This window comes from Tachyglossus aculeatus, chromosome 2, assembly GCF_015852505.1.
Source record: "Tachyglossus aculeatus isolate mTacAcu1 chromosome 2, mTacAcu1.pri, whole genome shotgun sequence".
Taxonomy (NCBI): domain Eukaryota; kingdom Metazoa; phylum Chordata; class Mammalia; order Monotremata; family Tachyglossidae; genus Tachyglossus; species Tachyglossus aculeatus.
This window is the reverse complement of record NC_052067.1, coordinates 63,170,163-63,191,616: the sequence shown is the minus strand read 5'-3', so window position 1 is coordinate 63,191,616 and position 21,454 is coordinate 63,170,163. Positions and strand designations below refer to the sequence as shown.

Sequence of the window (21,454 nt, the reverse complement as noted above, 5' to 3'; positions counted from 1 at the left end):
AGGAGAATGCAAAATATTCTAGTCCCTGGACAAAATATTAGATTATTTGTACTGTCTCTGTATTTTTCCTAAAACTGTTAATTTTCATGTGTTTGTTTAGCCCTCTGATTTTACCAAAGCATTTTTACATCGGAGATCTCATCTTTCCCTTAGAAAGTCCCAGTGAGATAGAGAAGGTGGGGGACGGTCATTATTATCCCCACTTTATAGTTGAAAAAACTGAAGACCAAAGATGTGTAAGTGATTTGGCCAAGATCAGTCAGTTGTATTTATTGAGCACTTACTTTGGTCAGAGCAATAGACTAAGTGTTTGGGAGAGTACAACATAAAAATAAATAGACACATATCCTGCCCACAACGAACTTACATTCAAGAGGGGAAACAGAGAAACAGACATTAATATAAATAAATAAATTAAAGGTTTGGACATAAGTATTGTGGGACCGAAGTGGGGGATGAATAAAGGGAGCAACTCAGGGTGACACAGAGGGAGTGGGAGAAAAGGAAAGAAGGGCTTAGTCAGGGAAGGCATCTTGGGGGACAGGCAGTGGCAGGGCTGAGACTCTAACCCGGGTCCCCTGATTCTTGATCTAGTCCTTGTTTCACCTCTCTGTGCTGTCTTCTTTGTTCCCTTCAGCAACTTCAGGAGTAACAGACAAATCTTTTGGTTCCTAGCCAACTAAGGCCTATTCTTTCCAAAGCAGTAATGATTTGAAAGAATAACTCTCTTCGACAATGCAGTTACCATAGCATTCAGTGGTGTGAACTTGAACATACAGATTACAGATAGCGCCCATGTTTTGTAAGGCATTTTCAGCACCCAATTGTTTGGTTTTAAGTATAAGTGATTTCCAAAACTATGTGCATTATTTGATTTTTTTTAATCTAAGGAGACATTGGGTGCCACCTCCTTCAGTTTAACAGTATGGGAAGGCAGGCAGCATTGTCTGGCCAGATACACTTGTAAGCCTAAACTGTCTTCTCCTGTTTTCGATTAGCATCTATGGGTCTTGCAGATATGATGACTACAGCCGAGTCTAAACTGCCCATTCCCCTCAAAGCGGATGGTAAAGAAGAAGGCACTTCTCAGCCCGAGGGCAAGTCAAAGGTATTTCCTTCCTCCTTTGCATGTGGTGTTGGTTCGACCAAGCAGAAGGCTGCTCTGTACTCCTCTTCTATCTAGTCTCTGGTTTTGGCCTCTTCTTTTCTGTTCATTTGTTCTTCTTTTTTGATTTATTCTCCCCTGCATGCCTTTTCCATTGTGTGCAACCCGTTCTGTTTGTTTCTACTCTTTTTTTCTTTCACGTTGTGGATCTGAAAGTTACTAGTTCTTATGGCATTTAACTTGCTGGGGGTGGCAGGCCTAGGGGGCCAACCAGAGGTCTAATTGCTTGGGAATTGTGGGGAGGAGGGAAGGGAGGGATCTTGCCTGGTCTGGATTCTTGCAGCCATTTTTCTCTGCCTTCAGTTATAGCTTCCTGTTTTGGCCGCCTCAGCAGCAACAACATATTTAATATTTTGCTTTCCTGCCTTATTTGATAAATAAGGTGAACAGCTTTTTTTTCTTTTCTTTTTCATAAGGGGAAACCCATGCCTAGCATTCCATACTAGCTTGAAGTAAGCATGGTGGCTTAGTGACTTTATCCAAGCATCCAGCAAACTTTCCAAATTTTACTAATTAAGAATGCTGTTTTAATAACTTTCTATATTTATGTGTATGTGTGTGTTTGTATGTGTTTCTCTTTACATATATATATATATTCTATATATAAAAAACTGGTCAGTCTGTTAAACTGGTTGTATTTTTTGTTATTTAAAATAAAAGTTTGCCCTGCCTTTGTCATATTTTTTTTTTATTCCTCTACCACAGGATAGCTACAGCTCTCAGGGTATTTCTCAGCCCCCAACCCCAGGCAACCTTCCAGTCCCTTCCCCAATGTCCCCAAGCTCTGCTAGCATCTCCTCATTTCATGGAGATGAAAGTGATAGCATTAGCAGCCCAGGCTGGCCAAAGACTCCATCAAGCCCTGTAAGTGGCTCCGATTTTGTTTTTTGTTTTTTTTTTTTTGTTTTTTGGTAATTGAATAATTCATTCTAGTCTAATGCTTGCTTGTTGGTTTGTTTATACAATTTTTTCTTCATTATCTATCAAGGAAAGACTTTTCTTTCTTTATAATTATATTAGTAATAAAATGAGTAAAGTTTGCGTGCATCATGAAAGTTTGCTTTCCGGGAGTAGCATCGTGGTATAAAGAAGGAAACATTCTTCTCATGATACACCTCTGGACAGAGTATGGTAATTGTGTTTTTTAAGGATAGTCCATTTTGGTTATCAGTTTCAAACTTCTTCCCATGAGTAACTTCATGAAATGTCTAGAGCGTCGTGCACTCAGTGTATGTCTTCCTCCCCTCAGAGGAGAGCTAACAGCAGCCATGACATAAATTACAAATTCGGCACTCAAGTCTTTTACGGACAGATCAGCCTCTGAAACATTTTCTTTCCTAACTGCCTACTTGGAAATGCCAGTATTACAGTTTTAGGGCCAGGTTTAGCATAATATCATTTGTGTTCTGTTTCAACCCATTAGTCCCACACGAACCAAAAGGTGGGGGAAAGTTAATTGTTGTGTGTAGTTTTAGAATGCAAGTTTTAGGAGATACAGTGTTTGCTTCCATTACCATTGGGTTAGATGGAAAAGTCTAAATGCTTTACCGAATTGTAGATAATGTTGAAATTGTTGTCAGGTGAGATACAAGAAACAAAATGGTAATGTAAGTATTAGAGTGGCTTTTTCTCCTGAATGTTCATTTGACCATAGCAAACCTATGAGGTGATTTTTTTCTTTAACTAAAGGAATTAAATGTGTTCCTTTTTAAAGGTAAAAGTGCTGTAGTTACCTTTTAGTTTGCATTCATATAAAGAATAAGAAGATTTTTTTTTCAATTTTAACACGCAATTAACCTACTGAGAAGTCTTAATTAGCCCTCTAATTTTTATAAGAGGTATTGAAGAGCACAGCTCAGGAAAAGAAACTTGGAAAGGAAGAATAATTTAACTGTGCAGATTCTGGCAATCTAGTCAAAACCCAAAAAGGAGGCTGTTATTAATTATTCCATTAACTCATTTAAACAGATAGGGCTGAAGGCTAAAAGAATTGATTGTTCCAGCAAAATGCTTATGAAATTCACCTGGGGTTCAGCGTATCCAGCATTTTCCTAATGAACTGATGGCTACGCTCTTGATTATCTTGTCCATAAAGGCATTTTAATGTGTTCGGTGGAACAACGTGTTAGGGGAAGTGCAACTCCTTAATTTTCTTGTCTTTGTTTTCTTTGCTTTGAGTCTCAGAAGGCAGCCAGCATGGTGTTTTGTTCTTCCAACATGTCCTCTGCCCTTTGAACTTTTGAATAATTTCTGAATTGGTGGTACTTTGAAGTAGTGGGGAAAATTCACGAGGACGGGGATGGGGATTTAAAAATCCAGCACATTTTTTTTTTTTTAACAAAGTCAACATTTTAATCTACTTCCCCGTCCTGTGTTGTGAAGAACGGGATTTAGGGTCTGGGATGTCTGTTAATAATTGAATTGTTTCTATCTAGTGTGACCCTGGTGGAAAAGATGATCCTCAATTACTCGTTCCAGTTCAAAAAGCAATCTGAAGTTCTTGACTTGGTTATCCTGTAAATATGCCTTATTTTCTAAGGTTTACATAATATCTCCTTGTTCCAGGCACAGAGAGTACAGTGCCTAGCTACAGTGATGGGTGACAGATTATTATTTGATCAGTTTCAGTCCTCAAAAAATGTGAATGATTTGTGAATGATTTGTCAGTTCCTGGCATGGATCAGAGGTGATGGGGAATGAAAAATGAAAGATTCTTACTGCTACTAAACAACTGCAAGTCTGTGCAGGTCAGAGATTCTTCTGCTAGTTAGCTAGAAAGACTTATAAATATGTCCATCAGCCAATACCTTTCTCAAAATCCCTGTTCACATTAATATAAGGGAATGGTGAAGTCTTAACATGGGCCAAGGATTAAAGCTATTTAATTCAGTTTCAACATGAACTGAATCCAAATAGCTTGGATACAGACCTTCCTCAAAATGCTGATTCATTCAATCGTATTTATTGAGCACTTACTGTGTGCAGAGCATTGTACTAAGCGCTTGGGAAGTACAACTTGGCAACATATAGAGACGGTCCCTACCCAACAATGGGCTCACAGTCTAGAATAATAATAACGATGGTATTTGTTAAGCACTTACTATGTGCAAAGCACTGTTCTAAGCACTGGGGAGGTTACAAGGTGATTAGGTTGCCACACGGAGGGGGTTCATAGTTTTAATCCCCATTTTACAGGTGAGGTAACTGAGGCACAGAGAAGTTAAGTGACTTGCCCAGAGTCACACAGCTGACAAGTGGCGAAGCTGGGATTTGAACCCATGACCTCTTACTCCAAAGCCCATGCTCTTTCCACTGAGCCATGCTGCTTCTAGAAGGGTCACTGTTGTCTTACCTGTGCTCATGACCAACACACAAATTCTGATATACATACATGGCAGAAATTGCTAAAAAGTAAATCTGTCTAGAAGATTTGCAGGGAAGGATTTACAGAGCTTCCCGAATTCTTGATACACCAGAAAACCTTAATGGCACCATAATGCTGATGGAATTTTTCAGTAATTCAGAGATGTCTTTCTGTGAATCAGTCCAGATTTTGATAAGCGATTTCCTTCCTTAGGTATTTAGCCTGATCAGAGCTACACAGTTTTCAAACTCTAGCTCTGGAGGAAAAAATAGAATGCCTGTGGCAGAATGTGTAATTTACCTAGCAGTATTATACATAGTGTAAGTAACACTGGCATTTTTTTTCAATATTTACATCTTGGGGACATCTTACAGTTATTAGCTAATAGGTTCATGCAGCACTCTGTGGCATAAGTAATGTTCATTACATTTGATTTCATTCTGCCTATCTACATCCATCCCTTCACATATATTTTCACACAAGGCAAATGAACTTTTATATTAATTAACACATAGCTACCTCAGCACTTAGAACAATGCTTGACGCATGGTAAGCTCTTAACAAGTACTACATTTTTAGTATTAGTGTATTACTGAGTCAGGTTGCAGTTAAATTGGTACTGGGAAAACATTTTTCCAAACTGGCAAGTCATATGAGAAGAATGACCATATTTTTCCGTTGAAAATTGCTGTCTTTCCCAAGATTCATTTTCATTCTTGCCAAAAGAAATGGAAACTCAGAAAGGTCATGTGAGTCCCCCAAGGTCAAAATTGGGGCCAGTGTAAGGACCGAAACATCCTTAGTTCCTTGGTAGGTGATGCAGAGGACAAATGCTCTCCGTTGAGTGTGGAGTTCCATTTTCTTTCCATGAAGCGTCATACACTTTGGCACTCCAGAAGGGGAACGCTGCTGTAGTTAATGGCAGGGGTAGATCATGCTGGCTGAGGAGGAAAAAGCAAGTCTGCACAACCTCTGCCTGAGGGCTGGTGACTCTAAGCCTGCAATTTTATTTACCCAATAATCTCCAAATTCACCCTCAAAGTTTGGAAAGAGAAAATTACCCAGTTGGAAAGGTTTTATGTCCAGCTCCCTCTGAAGAATAAAACAGTCACTGTTACTGGATTGACTTTTTTTTTTCTTTTTGCTCTCTTTTACTTTAGCATTTTACTTTGGGAGAAAATTGTACACATTTTGCTTAGCACAACAGCCTGAAAGCTCTCCCAGGGAGAAAGAAATTTTACCATTTGCAAACTGTAAGATGACTTCAGAAACAGACATTTCCTGGTTATAGTGTCATTTGTAAGCCTGATGCCTCTGATTCCCATCATTCTGAAGCACACTGTTTAGGGATGTGTTGTGCAAAAGTCCAGTCTAAAAGTGGGTTGGCCAGTTCCTTTTCTGCTCTGAGAGTGGTCTGGCATCAGAAGATTGTTTTACTTGGGTTAGTTTTTTTTTTAAACTTTAGACATTCTTCCTGCAGAGCAGTATTCAGGTAGAAGCAATCACTCCAAAGAGTTTCATCACTTGTAGTGTACAGAGCACTGTACTAAGCACTTGGGAGAGTACAATACAAGAGAGTTGGTAGACGTTCCCTGCTCACAAAGAGCTTACAGTCTAGTAGAGAAGCAGTGTGGCTCAGTGGAAAGAGCACGGGCTTTGGAGTCAGAGGTCATGGGTTCGAATCCCGACTCCGCCACATGTCTGCTGTGTGACCTTGGGCAAGTCACTTAACTTCTCCGAGCCTCAGTTACCTCATCTGTAAAATGGGGATTAAGACTGTGAGCCCCCCACGTGGGACAACATAATCACCTTGTATCCCCCCCAGCGCTTAGAACAGTGCTCTGCACATAGTAAGCGCTTAACAAATGCCATCATTATTATTATTATTATTATTAGTGGTGGAGACAGACATTAATATAAATAAATAGATCCAGATACATATATAAGTGCTGTATAGAAACATATTTGTTGCCCCTTATAACCAGGTATAAATAAACGTTGAAGCACTCTTTCTCCCCCAAAGTGAACAGAAGGCCTGATGCAATTAAGTGGAAGGATATGAAAATTACCACTATGCAGAGAAAAAAGAAAAATGTGTTTTGCACCCAAGTACCTGATATGCAGCTACTTGAAGTTTAAACTCAGTATCATATTTCCTCTGAGAGTAAATTTTGAAAAATGCAATGATATTTTTCTTACATACCTACTTACTGTACATGCCCACAATTCCACAATATGTTATTTTACATTAATATTCTTTTAGGTTAAAATTATTTTCTTCTCAAATATTTCTAAAGTACACAGTAGAACCTTTAAAAAGATTTTTAATGGATAATTAAGTTACTTGGGGGTAAAAACCACCATTAAGTTGGGTATAGTATAGTTGAGTATAGCATAGGGCATTGCCCCCATTGAAACTATGATTTCTACATAAAAATTCACACTTTGCAAAAGTCATTTATATGGAGTCAGGCTACACTGAGCATTGGATTATGTTTTTTACAGTGAAGGAGAGATTCCCGTGAGCTATACAAAACTTGGCAACCAAGAGTTAATAAAAAATAAAATAAACTATGTAACTGTTTGGTCCAAAACGAGCGGTGAGACATTGAAGACAAGGAGAAAAAAAATTATGTGGTGAACAAGATTGAGTCATTTACCATGCTGGAGTGAAGGCTTTCCCTCTATGAGATAAATTATCTCTTCCTAGTGACTGTTCCATGAGATCATCTGAGTGCTTTTGTCAGGTGCTTGGCACTGGGTTTTTTGGTTTTTTTCCTCTGTTTAAGACCAGTGTTATTCCTGTCCCAATCATGTGATCTTTTTGGTGGAAGAATACTTTGGGGGCACTGCCCTCCTGGGTGGCCATAATTATAAGTCACATGTTTTTTGAGGCATATTATGTGCCCATAATGACAGAAGCACAACTGTTGGTCCACCCCCAGAATTATTGGCTAAATCTGCAGGATTTTGTTTTATTCTCAAGCATCAAATCTTCATTAATACTGAAATATTAGCATCAGGCATCCTCTATTGTAAAGGAGTGCCCAAGAAAAAAAAAATGTAGGCCAACGTGCTCCATGAGGAATCGAGTGGTGCACCTTGGGTTCCTCACAATTTGCCAGTGCTTCTGCCCAAGCAATGAGCTCAAGCCTCCTCCTGGGTCATTTTCATTTATTGAGCACCTATGAAGGGGTCGAGCTCAACACTTCTACATATTGGGGTAAATGCAGTAGACTTTTAAAAACACCCTTCCCTATGCTGAGAGAATTCATGTTCTAATAGGGAGCATTCAAAATGGCAAATTCACCAGAATCCATTGTTGGAAGCCAGGCCAGTCTATCACCAAGAAGAATGTTAAATCTCCCTGAATCCATTGCTGGAAACCAGTCCAGCCTATCTATGAGCAATGTAGGTTTGTTTTTCCATTACATCTTGCATAGGGTGAAAAAAGAGCACACACAACCTCTATCCTGTCATTCTCAATGCCCAAGGGAGGAAAGTAACTCAAGCAACACCAATACTGTTTGGTTTCTGCGATGTTCTCAGGAGATCCCTGTTCAGTTTGAACATTTCATGGTTCGGGTTGGAGAGGGAAGAGATGTCAGTAGGTCTTTTTTTTTTGCTAGAAGATGGATGTGTTTTAGGTGATTTCCAAAAAGGGCGTTACTTATTTTCTTTGAAATATATTATAAGGCATCATCAGAAAGCTGCCTTCTGGGAATCAACGCTATGTCAGTGATAAAGGACTTAAACACAGGAAAAAGGGAGTTTGAGCCCTTTATATGAAGTAAAATGCATTGACAATCTGCAAAATGTATTGTTTGTGCCTGAACTAGTAGCCTTCATTCCTGACTGTTGTGTGATAGCAGTAGCTTGTTTTTTATCTTCTTCTTCTTGTACATGTTGTGAGTTCCTTACCTTTCTCACCTCCTTCCCTTTCCCCTCTTCCATCTGCGCCCCATCTCCAATTGCACTCTGTGCTCTAGAAGTCAAGCTCCTCCACCACAACCGGTGAGAAGATTACCAAAGTGTACGAGCTGGGAAGCGAACCAGAACGTAAACTGTGGGTGGACCGCTACTTGACCTTCATGGAAGAGCGGGGGACACCCGTTGCAAGCCTTCCAGCTGTGGGCAAAAAGCCCCTGGATCTGTTCAGGCTCTACGTCTGTGTCAAAGAGATTGGAGGTTTGGCCCAGGTAAGGGACGGGCTTGTCTGGGGGTTCCTCTGAATGTCTGGCTGTCAGTGTAAGCCATGAAAGAAAAGCGCAAGAGTGTGGAAGCTTGAGGCAGACAATATGTTTGTTTATTGTTGCATTGTACTCTCCCAAGTGCTTAGTACAGTGCTCTGCACACATTAAGTGTTCAGTAAATAAGATTGAATGAATGAGTGGAGGGAGTCCACAGAGACTGGAGGATTATGGGAAAACGTAATTTCATCCAGCTCGATTTCTGGTGCATAGGCATGAGTTAGCAGAGTTCGGATAATAATAATTGTCGTGTTTGTTAAGTTCTTTCTTTGTGTCTGTCACTTCTAAATGCTGGGGTAGGTACAAGCAAATCAAGTTGGACATAGTCCCTATCCCACATAGGAATCACAGTCTTAACCCCTGTTTTACAGATTAGGGAGCTGAGGCATAGAAAAGTGAAATGACTTGCCCAAGGTCACATAGCAGAAAAATGGAATAGCCAGGATTAGAACTCAGGTCCTTCAGACCCCCAGGCCCGTGCTCTATCCACTAGGTCATACTGCTTCTAAATCAGTAGAGAATCAGTAGAGGCAAATAGGGCTTGGAGATTCCCTTTTTCCTGCTGCATCCAGCAATCTCTGTTCCATTCTTTGTTGAACACTCTTCTTATGTTTGAAAATGTGTTTCCAATAAATTGTTGGACATGAGGAGATGTTCTTCAGAATTTTAAATCTTTATGATGCTCTGATTTGCATCGAGTAGGACTGAAGAACAACATTTTGCTTACAGCTCTATAAAAACTCAGTAATAACAACAATAATAGTTGTGGTATTTGTTAAGCGCTTACTATGTGCCAAGCGCTGGGGTAAATATAAGGTAATCAGGTTGTCCCACATGGGGCTCACAGTCTTAATCCCCGTTTTACAAATGAGGTAACTGAAGCACAGAGAAGTTAAGTGGCTTGCCCAATGTCACACAGCAGACAAGTGGCGGAGCTGGGAGCATGTACTCTGATTCCCAAGCCCAAGCTCTTTCCATTGTCACACTGCTTATTGAAGCAAAGTGTCCAGTGGGAAGCAGCTTTTCCTAATGGGTAAAGCACGGGCCTGGGAATCAGAAAGGACCTGTGTTCTAATCCCAGCTCTGCCACGTGTCTGCTTTGTGACCTTAGACAGGTCACTTCACTTCTCTGGGCCTCAGTTACCTCATCTGTAAAATGGGGGTTAAGACTTATGAGCCCCTTGTGGGACAGGGACTGTGTCCAATTTGATTAGCTTATACCTACCCCAGTGCTTAGAACAGTGCTGAACACATAGTAAGCACTTAACAAATACCATCATCATCGTTATTATTATTAAGAATGGGGCCAGTCTCCAGTTCAGCTATCGCTTTTAAGACATTGATTCTAGAAACTTCAAAATTTCTGTAAGAGCAGGAAATGGACACATGAAGCAAGAGCAGAAATGGTTTGAATATGTCTCTTGACTCTTTCGCCAGCTGTGTCCCTAACTTCGGTCTACAGAAAGGAGGGAGGCCATGCTGGCTTAACTAATGAGGTTTTTTTGAATGTGACGGGGTGGCTCTGCGGTGAAAAGCTTGACTGACATCATCCTGTGCTCTTCATGGGATGATCTGTTCATAGTGGGCTGGCGGATGTGGATGCGAGCAGGTGCTGCATATTGATCAGCTCGAAGCCTTCCATTCCTGGGTGTCTCTGGCAGCGCTCTGTTTAGCATTTCTGAAGAAGTCCTCAGGCCTGCTGTTTGCAGCCTTGTTTTAAATGCCAAAGTACTGGGCATTTCAGCATTGAGCATTTCTGTGAGCATTATTCAGGATGTTCATTATGCAGCTCTTAGTGTTAAGTAAATGGGCATGGAGAGCTCTGTGGCAAGGTTGGGTTCCTAAAATTTGATATTGTAAGAAAACATTAACCTCCTTAACCTTAAAAGGCAGATAGATGTTCCAGGTACCTTAAAAGACAAGATTTTCTTCAAGGAAATTTCACCTCCTTGTGTGTCCTGCCATCGTATAGAAGTAGTTCATAGATTGTTCTCCCCAGGGGCATTCAATGAGTTAAAAAGTCGACTAGATGCTCAATCACTTTCTGTGGTAGCCCTATGAGCTCCATCTTTCAGAGGGAGGAGAGTTAAGTGATTGCTGATCATTGGCAACAAAGCATACAACAGCAGAGTCTAAAAGTGCAAATTGCACCAGCCAACAACACGTTGGGCAGCAGCTTTATTAGAGTACAGTCTAGGCACTGAATGTCATTTCAATCTGTCTTGAAGTTTATGTTAATTAGTGAAGGGGCCTTTCTGGACTGAATCTTTTCTTGTGAAAGGACATAGATCCATTCCACAAGGAACCCTACGAGGGGACTTGAGCCAAGAATTTCAGGCTAATCTTTCTGGCAATTCATGGTTATTTTGGAGGAAAAACTGTTTGTCATATCAGTCCTTGAATGCTTAAATTGCAGAACAGCACTTTTGTTATTGCTTTTTAAATTAGTTTTTAGAAGTTTTTTTTTTTTAATTAGTAAAGGGCATGTGTGTGTGTGTGCGTGCGCGCGTATGTGTATGTGTGTTGTGAGAGAGTAGGCATTTGCTGGGAGATAAATTGGTAACTATGAACAGCACAAGCCCTGAAAGAGTGCATGGCATTAGAAGATGCACCAGGCAGAAGATTCTCAACAAGCAAAGCTTTTTATGTAGCTATCAGCAGGTTCCTTAATGGTTTTATAACTGTAAATGCTGTCTATGCACTACTGAGTGGGAGTAATGAGCATTAGTTAAAAGAGGCAAATAAAAAAAAAAGTAAACCAAGACATTAAGTGCTTTTTTTTGTCTCCTGGCTTTAAGGAAGCCACTTTGTTGCAAACCAGTGATCCTGCCATTTATTTTCCTAGGTTAATAAAAACAAGAAGTGGCGGGAGCTGGCAACCAACCTAAACGTTGGCACTTCGAGCAGTGCAGCCAGCTCCCTGAAAAAGCAGTATATCCAGTACCTGTTTGCCTTTGAGTGCAAGATTGAGAGAGGGGAGGAGCCCCCTCCAGAGGTCTTCAGCACGGGAGATACCAAGAAACAACCTAAGATCCAGCCGCCATCTCCTGGTAAGTCGAGAAACTGCAGTGATTTTGAAGAGGAAAATTTTGAAAGTACAGTAGGTGGATAAATGTGTAACATTTATTGAACATCCACAGTGGGTACTGGGTGGTATCAAAAACATAAAAAGACGGCCCCTGTTCTCAGAAAGCTTGCAGTGAATTAAAATGAGCTGGGAAGCATTTTTTTTATGTTGTTGCAGCTTCTGGGGCTTTAGAGCTTTTTTTTTTTCTTTTTTGGTTTGATTTTGCTTTAGTGGAAGCCCAACAGAGGGATTTTGGGGAAGGAAAAGGGAAAACTGAGTTTAAGAGTAATGCTTTTCAGGTTGTAACAGGTGTACTTCCCTCTGCTTAGGAAAAATAGTGCTCTGCACACTGTAAACACTAAGTAAATATCATTGATTGATTCCAGTAAACTCATTCACATCCATAGTTATCGTTCAAAGGTTCCTTTGGTGCCTAGGAGAATGCTAACACCCAGAGGTTTAAACTATTAGCTTGTAATAAATGAACGGTTTCCGGGTAATGAGGTTAGTTACTTGCGGAGTCTAGATGGCAGGAGACGCTGTGAGCACCAAGGAAGATCTGGGCCAGCACATCCATGTCTCTCTAGTGCCCAGGAATCAGCAATCTCTACTCTATTATTTCTGGGCCACTCTCCTTCCTGGAGCCAGGGAGGAGACCCCGGCTTTCCTCGGTTTGTCAGTTTGAATGTGATTTTCGGGGATTTTCTCCCAAACCTACAGCCAACCCCAGGGGAAATTTCCCAAGAAAAAACTGTCCCCGAGAGAATGACCAAGAATTGAGTTTCCACTTAAAAACACAGAAAGGCATGGTCCTCTCATCCTTTCAACTTTATTGTCTTCCTTCTTGGATTATGATGATTCCTAGCGCTGGACTCAGCCTCCGAAAACTCCGGCATTTAAAAGAGGAAAGATAAAATTTGAGTGACTGCAGGAAATTGTCACTGTCCATTAGTCAGTTGGGGGGGGAAGTTTCCTGCTTTGGCGAAGAGCCTAATAAAAAGAGCATCAGTCTGCCTAATAAAAAGAGCATCAATCTGTTGGTGACAAGCCATCAGTAACTCATTCTGCAACTCCAGCAAGTCACTTTATCTTCTTGCTCATTGCCTCAGTTTCCCCATTTTTTGAACAAAGGAATAAACCATCCCCCTGGCCCCCCAGAAATTTAGGAGAATGAATTTTCAGGTCAATGTGAAGCACACTGAGTTTACTGGGGAGATCTGGGTATAAATCCAAGCTGGAAGAATGGCAGTGTTGCCTCCACCCCATCATTCGGACTAGTCTTCACTTTCTACTATTGAATGTCTTGTAAGTGACAGGATTTGGTTAGGATTACTAAATCAACAGTACTCAGGATGGTACTGACACCATCCTTCCAGTTAGCTCAAAACCACAGGCTTTTCTTGTCTTATCCTATCAAGTCTCCGACCCACAGCGATGCCTTAGACACATCTCTCCCAGAATGCCGCACCTTCACCTGCAATCATTCTGGTAGTGTACCCATAGAGTTTTCTTGGTAAAAATACAGAAGTAGTCTACCGATGCCTTCTTCCACGCGGTAAACTTGAGTCTCTTACCTCGACTCTCTCCCATGCCGCTGCTGCCCAGTAAAGGTGAGCTTTAACTTGTTGCAAATGGCCTACCACTTGCTAGCCACTGCCCAAGCTAGGAATGGAGTGGGTATGCCTCTGCTTGACTCTCCCTCCCATAGCCAAGACTAGTAGAGTACTGGAAACTCTCCAGGTGCGATCCTGAGATTGGAAAAACACAGTAGACTTCCATAATTGCCATCCAAGCTTTTGGGAGACAGGGAAGGGACAGAGCTCAAAGAGCATTTTTACTGAAGGTGAGTATTGGCAAAGTGTCTCAAATTAGATTGACAGTCTCCCCATGAGCAAGGACCATGACTTTTGTTTCTTTTGTCTGTCTCCCATTCAGTCCCTGGTATGCTCTGGGTTTGCAGTAGGCACTCAGTAATTATTGTTGATTCTAATGCCGTGTCTTCTCAAACTCACTGAAAGTTGAAATAGTGTAGCTTAATGGCTAGAACCCAGGCCTGGGAATCAGAGGACCTGGTTTCCAATTGCGGCTCTTCCACCAGTCTGCTGGGCGACCTTGGGCAAGTCACTTAATTTCTCTGTGCCTCAGTTATCTCATCTGTAAAATGGAGATTAAGATTATGAGCCCCTCCTGGGAAATGGACTGGTCAAACCTGGTTATTTTGTATCTACCCCAACATTTAGTATAGTGCCTGACATCTAGTAAGGGCTTAAATATCATTTAAAGAAAACAAAAATAATCGCAGACTATGAAAATCAAGGCCGACGTCTAACTTTATTTTTGATACAGTCCCTGCAAGATCATTCAAGAAATAGGAAAGTTAACAGCTTTCATGCCTATAATGGGTCATTCCTACTTCAAGAGTTTTGTCTCATACTTATTTTCAACAGTTTTTAAAAACATTCATTTCATGAAAACTCTCATCTGACTAGTAAAACTTATGCCAGTGGCAGCTGATTTGAACATTTTTTTAATGGTATTTGTTAAGCACTTACTATGTGCCAGGCCCTATTCCAAGTACTGGGGTAGATACAAGCTAATCAAGTTGGACACAGCCCCTGTTCCACATAGAGCTCAGAGTCCTAATACTCATTTTACTGAGGCACAGGGAAGTTAAGTAATTTGCCCAGGATCATTCAAAAGACAAGTGGTAGAGCTGGGATTAGAGCCCAGATCCTTTGGACTCCCAGGCCTGTGCTTTATCCACTAGACCACACTGCTTCTCATGTTGAAAAAAAGCTTTCCCTCCTAAATCTGCACCACACTTTCATGTAGCCTACACTCAACTGTTACTGCATAATGGAAAACCTAAAAAGCAGTTCTAGGAAAGGAAATCCAGCTTAGTGTTAGAAAGGGGGTATATGCAGAGCTTTTGTGAAAATGAAAGGTTAAAGGAGTCCATCAGAGACTGAAACAAAATAGACATCAGTCAGCCTGAAATGGTACTTCTACTCAGAATTGTTGAAGTTGCTACTCTAAAAGCCTGCAAATTTGTGAAGAAATTGTTTAATAAAATAGCTAAACTTTTACTCTAAAATTATATCAACAATTGTATTTATTACTGCCTACTTTGTGTGAAGTACCCTGCTAGGCACACGGAGAATGTACTGAAGAAGAGTAACATGTTATCACTGCCTTTGAGGAACTTAATTGTATCATACTCTCCCAAGCACCTAGTTCAATGCTCTACACAAAGTAGGTGCCTAGAAAATACCATTCATTGATTGATAATGGGGAAGAAAATGAGACAAAATTGATGGGAAAAATTGGGAGTTGGTATACAGTACGGAGAAAAAAATTCCACAAATCGCCGTTTTGTCATTGGGGAACTGACTGATGGAGAATCAGCCAGAAATCTGTCAGAAACTGTTGTATAAAGCCCACCTCCACATGGAGCCCCTGTGCCTTGATTTAGATGGCAAGACCACAGGCAGAAGGAGAGAGTGCCCAGGGGCTTTATGCCCTCTTTGGTCACAGTGCACCTTGGAACTGCACAAGAAGCTTACAAAGTCTAATTTTAAATTTCTCACAACATTGCATTCAGTTCAAAGAGTGAAACAAGCTGCCTATGAACAGCTCAGAAACTATTTTTTTGTAAAATAAAAACCCAGCAGGACATAACGACCAGAGAGGAGATGTCTGCAAAGATCTAAAGGTTTGTTTTATTTGCCGAGAAAGAACTTGTCACTGAATGGTCTGCACTTCTGTACAGAAAATGGCTTTCGCAGTGTGCGTCAGCTTTAGTACAAGAAATCCTGCTGAGGTATAGATGCTTCAGAAAGTGTAAGGCCTGTTCTCTTAACAGCCAAGCCTTTCTTTTTTAAAAAACTGCAATTTATGGTAACATTATCGTTTTCACTGCACAAAGAGCTTGGATTGTGGATACACTTCAGGTGATCCATTCCTTTCTGTTTTCCAAATGGAGTTGGAGGCCTCTGGAATGGGAAGAAGTTGACGTGAAGGTCTCTGGTCTTAACCATTAAGTCAGTGAAAATAATGAATATTTAATGCCCAAGCTGAATGACCAGACTGTATATTAATACCAGGCACCACGCTTCCAAGTCCAGAGAGAGCCACTCCTCTTAGCTCAGCAACGTAGGGAGGAAAACAGTCCTTGTATGATACTGGATTCAAGTTAATAAATTTACAAGTGAATGTGTTCCTTTAAAATAAAATTATGTGAGCTCTACACACAGTGGGAGAAAAGGTTTTCTGAGACTTGTTACATCCCAGTAGAAAACAATGGGCCTGAAAAAGCCACCAAAACTAGGGATTGAGGAACAGGAAAGAGTGAAATATGTCAGAATAACGTTGTGATCTCGTAGTGATTGGCATTGAAATCATTCAACTGCCAGAGGCTGTTTTAGAGAACACCAAGGGAAGATGGCCCACCAAAGAAAACAGGTCAGGAGAGGAGCTGGAGAGCTAGCAGTGGTTGTTGATCGGTATCTTCATACATTTTCCTTCCAGAAGTCATGAAGTGTTTAAAACCTTTTTTCGGCGTCAGACTCATGAGAGAGTGATGAGAGATTACTGCTCCCTGGTCCCTTTCTAAGTCCATCTGCCCAAGACTTTCCAAGTATGTCCACAATAAAGCTAAGACACAGTGTTCATCATGGCCATAACAGAAAATTTTCCATATTTACTTATCTACAGGACAGTTTTTCAGTAGAGTTGGAACAATGTACCCCAGTATCTCTGTTGTTGGGAGGTATAAAAAATAAATGATATGGGTCGGATGGGTTGTGGACCCCATTCCCCTTCAATTGTTAAAATTCAGGACCTTGCATTCACCTGAAATTAAATTAGGAGTTGGTGGGAGTTTGAAAGCATGCAGAAGTCTGCATTCTCCCCAAACCTGTAAACTCGGTGTGGGCAGGGATTTTCTCTCCTTTCCAAACACTTAGTACAGTGCTCTGCACACAGTAGGTGCTCAGCAGATACGATTGAATGAATGAATCTCATGCGCCCCAGAAATCTAATATAGTTGAATGTCTGTGGTTTCCTTTGTACCGGGTGAACCATATTGCTGCTTTGAATGGGAATGGATCTGCTTCTGAACATTTCCCCCAAGCACAACCTAGGTGAGATCTGGGGGTTGCATTCTATCTCCATGAGGCTGGTAGGGATCCAATCATAATAAACCTGTTCAAGTTGGTGCCAGAGTTGGAATGAACAGAGCCAGGAACCTGCTCCTTAGTTGCCTTGGCAGCAGCGAAACAAGACTGAAGGTGGGAAGAAGCCAGTCATTCAATTAGTAAGTCTGTAACCAAAAACCCATCCATCTTGGCTGGCAGGTGGCTGACTGAATTTCTATTATTAGCTGACAGGTGATGTCACAAAACCTGTCATGTATCCAACCAGGGAATCCTCAGTGGAAGATAAATGAGAAGGGAGTCTGGGTTATAAACAAAGGTGCCCTCTGGTAGACCTCTATTCATTCTGGACCTGTGACATATCCTGCTGCCCCACCCCCACATTCCCCCACCCACCCCCTTTTCTCCCACCCCCAAGTCAGAACTAGGGCACTGGGTTCATGCTGTGTAAATTATCTTCCCAGCGTGGAGTCTGGCTGTTCAGTCTGAAGTATGTGAATGTACTTAACCTTCAGTAACCTTTCCATTGTTTACTTTAGAGTATACATTTGTAGCTTCTGGCAAAAGGTAGGACTATCCTAGAGAGTATGCCAGCCCTCCTATTAATGGAGTTTCAAGAGGTCATATTCATTTCTTTTTCCTGAAAGGGAAGAAAAAACACTGGCAAGAGGAATCGTTTTTTTTTTTTATTGACTGTAAATTTGAACTGTTGTAAATAAGGGTCACATCTGAAACCGCACAGCTCTGGAAGCCATTTTTTTCTGAGGAAACTGCTGCTGCTGATGTGTGTACGGCCCATTGCTATAGCTGATTTGAATCAGCTGGTGCCTGACCCTCAGTTCTGGAGGTGTAGTGGTGCTGTCCTTTCAGATCTGTGAATAGTTCTCTTTCCTTTATAAGCAACAGATCTTTTTTTTCCACCACTGTGTTTTGTTTTCCCCATTGAAATTTGCTTTACATCTGTTCCCAGTGAGAAATTAAAGACCCTAACCAGCTCCTGTGATCACTTTTTCAGGATCTGCTGCCAGCGTCCAAGTCATTTCTATACCCCAGTGGCATTAATAAGCAGTGAGGGGAGAAGCTTGGTTTTCAGGTCTTTCCAGCAATGATTATGACCGCAGCTAAACCTTGGTTTAAGTATATTAAGAATCACCCTGTACGCATGAGAATCAGCCTATACACATCCTGGCAGAACCTATTTGGGAGGGAGTAATGGTTTAAGCATCTGCTCCTCCAGCCCCACAGACTCCCTCCCTGTGTGATAATTGAGACAATTTCCTTCTCCATATCTCAGTTTACTTTAGTGCCAAATGGAGAGTGACACTCCCAGGGAGTTCAGGGGTCTGCTTGTGATTGAGCCTCAACAGATGCCTGATAACTGTCGCATATTGGCAGTCATAATTTTCCAGACTGTAAGCCCCTCGTGGGAAGGGAATGTATCTACCAACTCTGTTGTGTTGTGCTCTCCCAAGTGCTTAGTATAGGACTCTGCACACAGTAAGTGCTCAATAAATTATTCCATTGAATGATTTCTACTTTTTCCAGTTTTGGCGACAGCGAGTGGTTATATTTTTCATTCATTTTGGAGAAGATGCTTTTAGTTTACTTCTCCAGGAGTCTCCATGCTATCTTAAGAACCTCTTAGGCCTCAGTTACATCAGGGCTTGGGGGACAGGAGCAGGTTTTGTTGGGTGATGTAGTTAGAGTTCAGGTTCTCTCCTGGAACTCTGATTTTCCCTAGCCTTGGTGCTTAAATGATCTGGCAGCAGATCAGCAGCTTGCACAACTCTCAAATTGACCAGCTCTTGAGTTGCAAAGGTTCAATATCGCTGGTTCTTGAGTCTGACTTTTTTAGGGTCACCTCTAAGCTCTGTCTCTCTTTTGTCTCTGTATTCTCACCAGCCAATTCAGGATCCTTGCAAGGTCCACAGACACCCCAGTCCACTGGCAGTAACTCCATGGCGGAAATTCCAAGTGACCTGAAACCTCCCACACCAGCATCCACCCCTCATGGACAGATGACTTCCATGCCAGGTGGCAGGTATGTAAGGGGTTGGCATGGGGGTAGATAGACCCTCTCCACAGAGCCGGGAATATAAGTGCTGCTGACGTTATTCATTTTACAGGTGCCATTTTCTTAGTGGAGAGAGCATGGGCCTGAGAGTCAGGCGACCTGGGTTCTAATCCCAGCTCTGCCACTTGCCTGCTGTGTGTCCCTAGGCAAATCCCTTAACTTCTCTGTACTTGTTTCCTCATCTTTAAAATGGGCATTAAATCCATGTCCACCCTTCCTCTTTGACTGTGAGCCCCGTGGGGGACAGGGACTGTGTCTGATCTGTTTATCTTTTATCTACCCCAGCACTGGGTACAGTGACTGGGTACAGGCTTGGGAGTCAGAAGGACCTGGGTTCTAATCCTGGCTCCACTACCAGTCTGCTGTGTGACTTTGGGCATGTCATTTCATGTCTCTGGGCCTCAGTTACCTCATCTGTAAAATAGGGATTAAAAGTGTGAGCCCCATGTGGGACAGGGACTGTATCCAACCTGATTGACTTTTATCTATCGCAGTGCTTAGATCAGTTCTTGGCACATAGTAAGCACTTAACAAGTACCATAATTTTCATTGTAATTGTTTTTGTTATTATTATGATCATCAAATTTATTCCTGGTTCAGGGATTCAGTTCATTTAATGCCCTTCGAGTGTTCTGCTCTGTGTGTTCCCTCACTGTATGAATGACCTTGATCTTCTCTCATCTATCCAGAAACAGTGCAGTTAGTGTACATGACCCCTTCTCTGATGTGAGCGACTCGGCGTTCCCAAAACGAAACTCCATGACACCCAATGCACCATACCAGCAGGGGATGAACATGTCAGACATGATGGGAAGAATGCCATACGAACCTAACAAGGATCCTTTTGGTGGAATGAGAAAAGGTACTGTTGGCTAGGGATCCCTTGAACAAGGCTCATTTCCAACATCTTAGATTCCAAAGTCCTGCCACAGGAAATGCCTAATGCATCTTTCCTCCCATGTCTTCTGTTCCCTCTTTTCTCTGCCAATGTAGTGATTCCCATTACCCTGCCCCTCTCTTGCTCCTTTGGAAAAGTGTGCAATTACCAGAAATAGCTTGGCTATGTATCTACTCTTTCCTGTTCCTTTTTCTTTCAAGTTCAATCAATCCATCAATTGTATTCAGTGAGTGCTTACTGTGTGTAGAGCACGGTAATAAGCCCTTGGGAGAGTATAATATAAACAGAGTGGATAGACACATTCCCTGCCCACAATTAACATACAGTCTAGAGGGGGAAACATACATTAATAGAAATAAATAAATTACAAATATGTATAAATAAATTACGAATATGTACATACATGCAGTGGGGCTGATGGAGGGGTGAATAAAGGATGCAATTCCAAGGGCAAGGACAAAACAAGGGAGTGGGAGAAGAGGAAATGAGGGCCTAATCAGGGAACATGTCTTGGAGGAGATGTGCCTTCAATAAGACTTTGAAGGTGGAGAGAGTGATGGTCTGTCAGACATGAAGAGGGAGGGTGTTCCAGACCAGACACGGACGTGGGCGACTGATTGGTGGCAAGATAGATGAGATAAAGATATAGCAAGTAGGTTGGCATTAGAGAAGTGAAGGGTGCAGTCTGGGTTGTAGTAGGAAATCAAGGAGGTAAGTCATGAGAGGGCAAGGTGAATGAGTGTTTTAAAACCGATGGTAAGGAGTTTCTGTTCGATGCGGAGGTGGATGGGCAACCACTGGAGGTTACTGAGGAGTGGGGAAACATGGACTTAACCTCTCACTAGAAAAATGATCTGGACAATAGAGTGAAATATGGACTGGAGTAGGGAGATAAAGGCGGTAGGGAGATCAACAAAGAGGCTGATGCAGTAATCAAGGTGGTTTAGGATTAAAGACTTTCATTGCTAACTCTTCTCGTAGACCTCCTCCTGGACATTTTTGGCTGGGATATGATAAAGCAGCTAATTCAGCGTATGCGACAACACAACATTTAGATGTGAAACTGAATCCTTCTTAGAGGTCCCAAGGATTCCTAGACTGCACCTGGATGGGTGGGGTCAGGGGACAAACAAGTCCCTTCAGGCATGAGGATCCTTGTGGGGTTTGAGATCTGGGGTCTGTCATTTTTTTTTCAGCATGGGACTCTTAGTCATACCCACAGAGTTTTCTTTAGGACACTACTTTCTTCAGTCATTCAATTAATCATGTTTATTGAATGCTTACAGTGTGCAGAGCACTGTACTAAGCACTTGAGGGAGTACAATATAAGAGTTGGTAGACACATTCCCTTCCCACAATAAATTTACAGTCTCCCAAGATCCTCAACACTTAAGCAAATTTACGGTTGAATTTTCCTGCTATTCTGGGCTGCTTATCCTCTTTTGCTGAAACAACTCCAAAATTATGTTTTTTCAGCTACTCC

At 41.7% G+C, this 21,454-nt stretch overlaps 1 protein-coding gene across 5 annotated transcripts in view; it reads left to right on the top strand.

Moving 5' to 3' along the window:
- Positions 1–21,454, top strand: part of ARID1B (AT-rich interaction domain 1B) — a 541,437-nt gene that overhangs the window by 501,661 nt on the left and 18,322 nt on the right. For 4 of the 5 annotated variants that reach the window (XM_038762779.1, XM_038762785.1, XM_038762800.1 and 1 more), the window contains 6 exons: positions 999–1,108; positions 1,871–2,029; positions 8,519–8,728; positions 11,625–11,829; positions 18,902–19,040; positions 19,763–19,935. In XM_038762779.1, coding sequence (XP_038618707.1) covers positions 999–1,108; positions 1,871–2,029; positions 8,519–8,728; positions 11,625–11,829; positions 18,902–19,040; positions 19,763–19,935 — 996 coding nt within the window. The remainder of the gene's footprint in view (positions 1–998; positions 1,109–1,870; positions 2,030–8,518; positions 8,729–11,624; positions 11,830–18,901; positions 19,041–19,762; positions 19,936–21,454) is intronic. The other variant, XM_038762806.1, reaches the window with a different exon arrangement.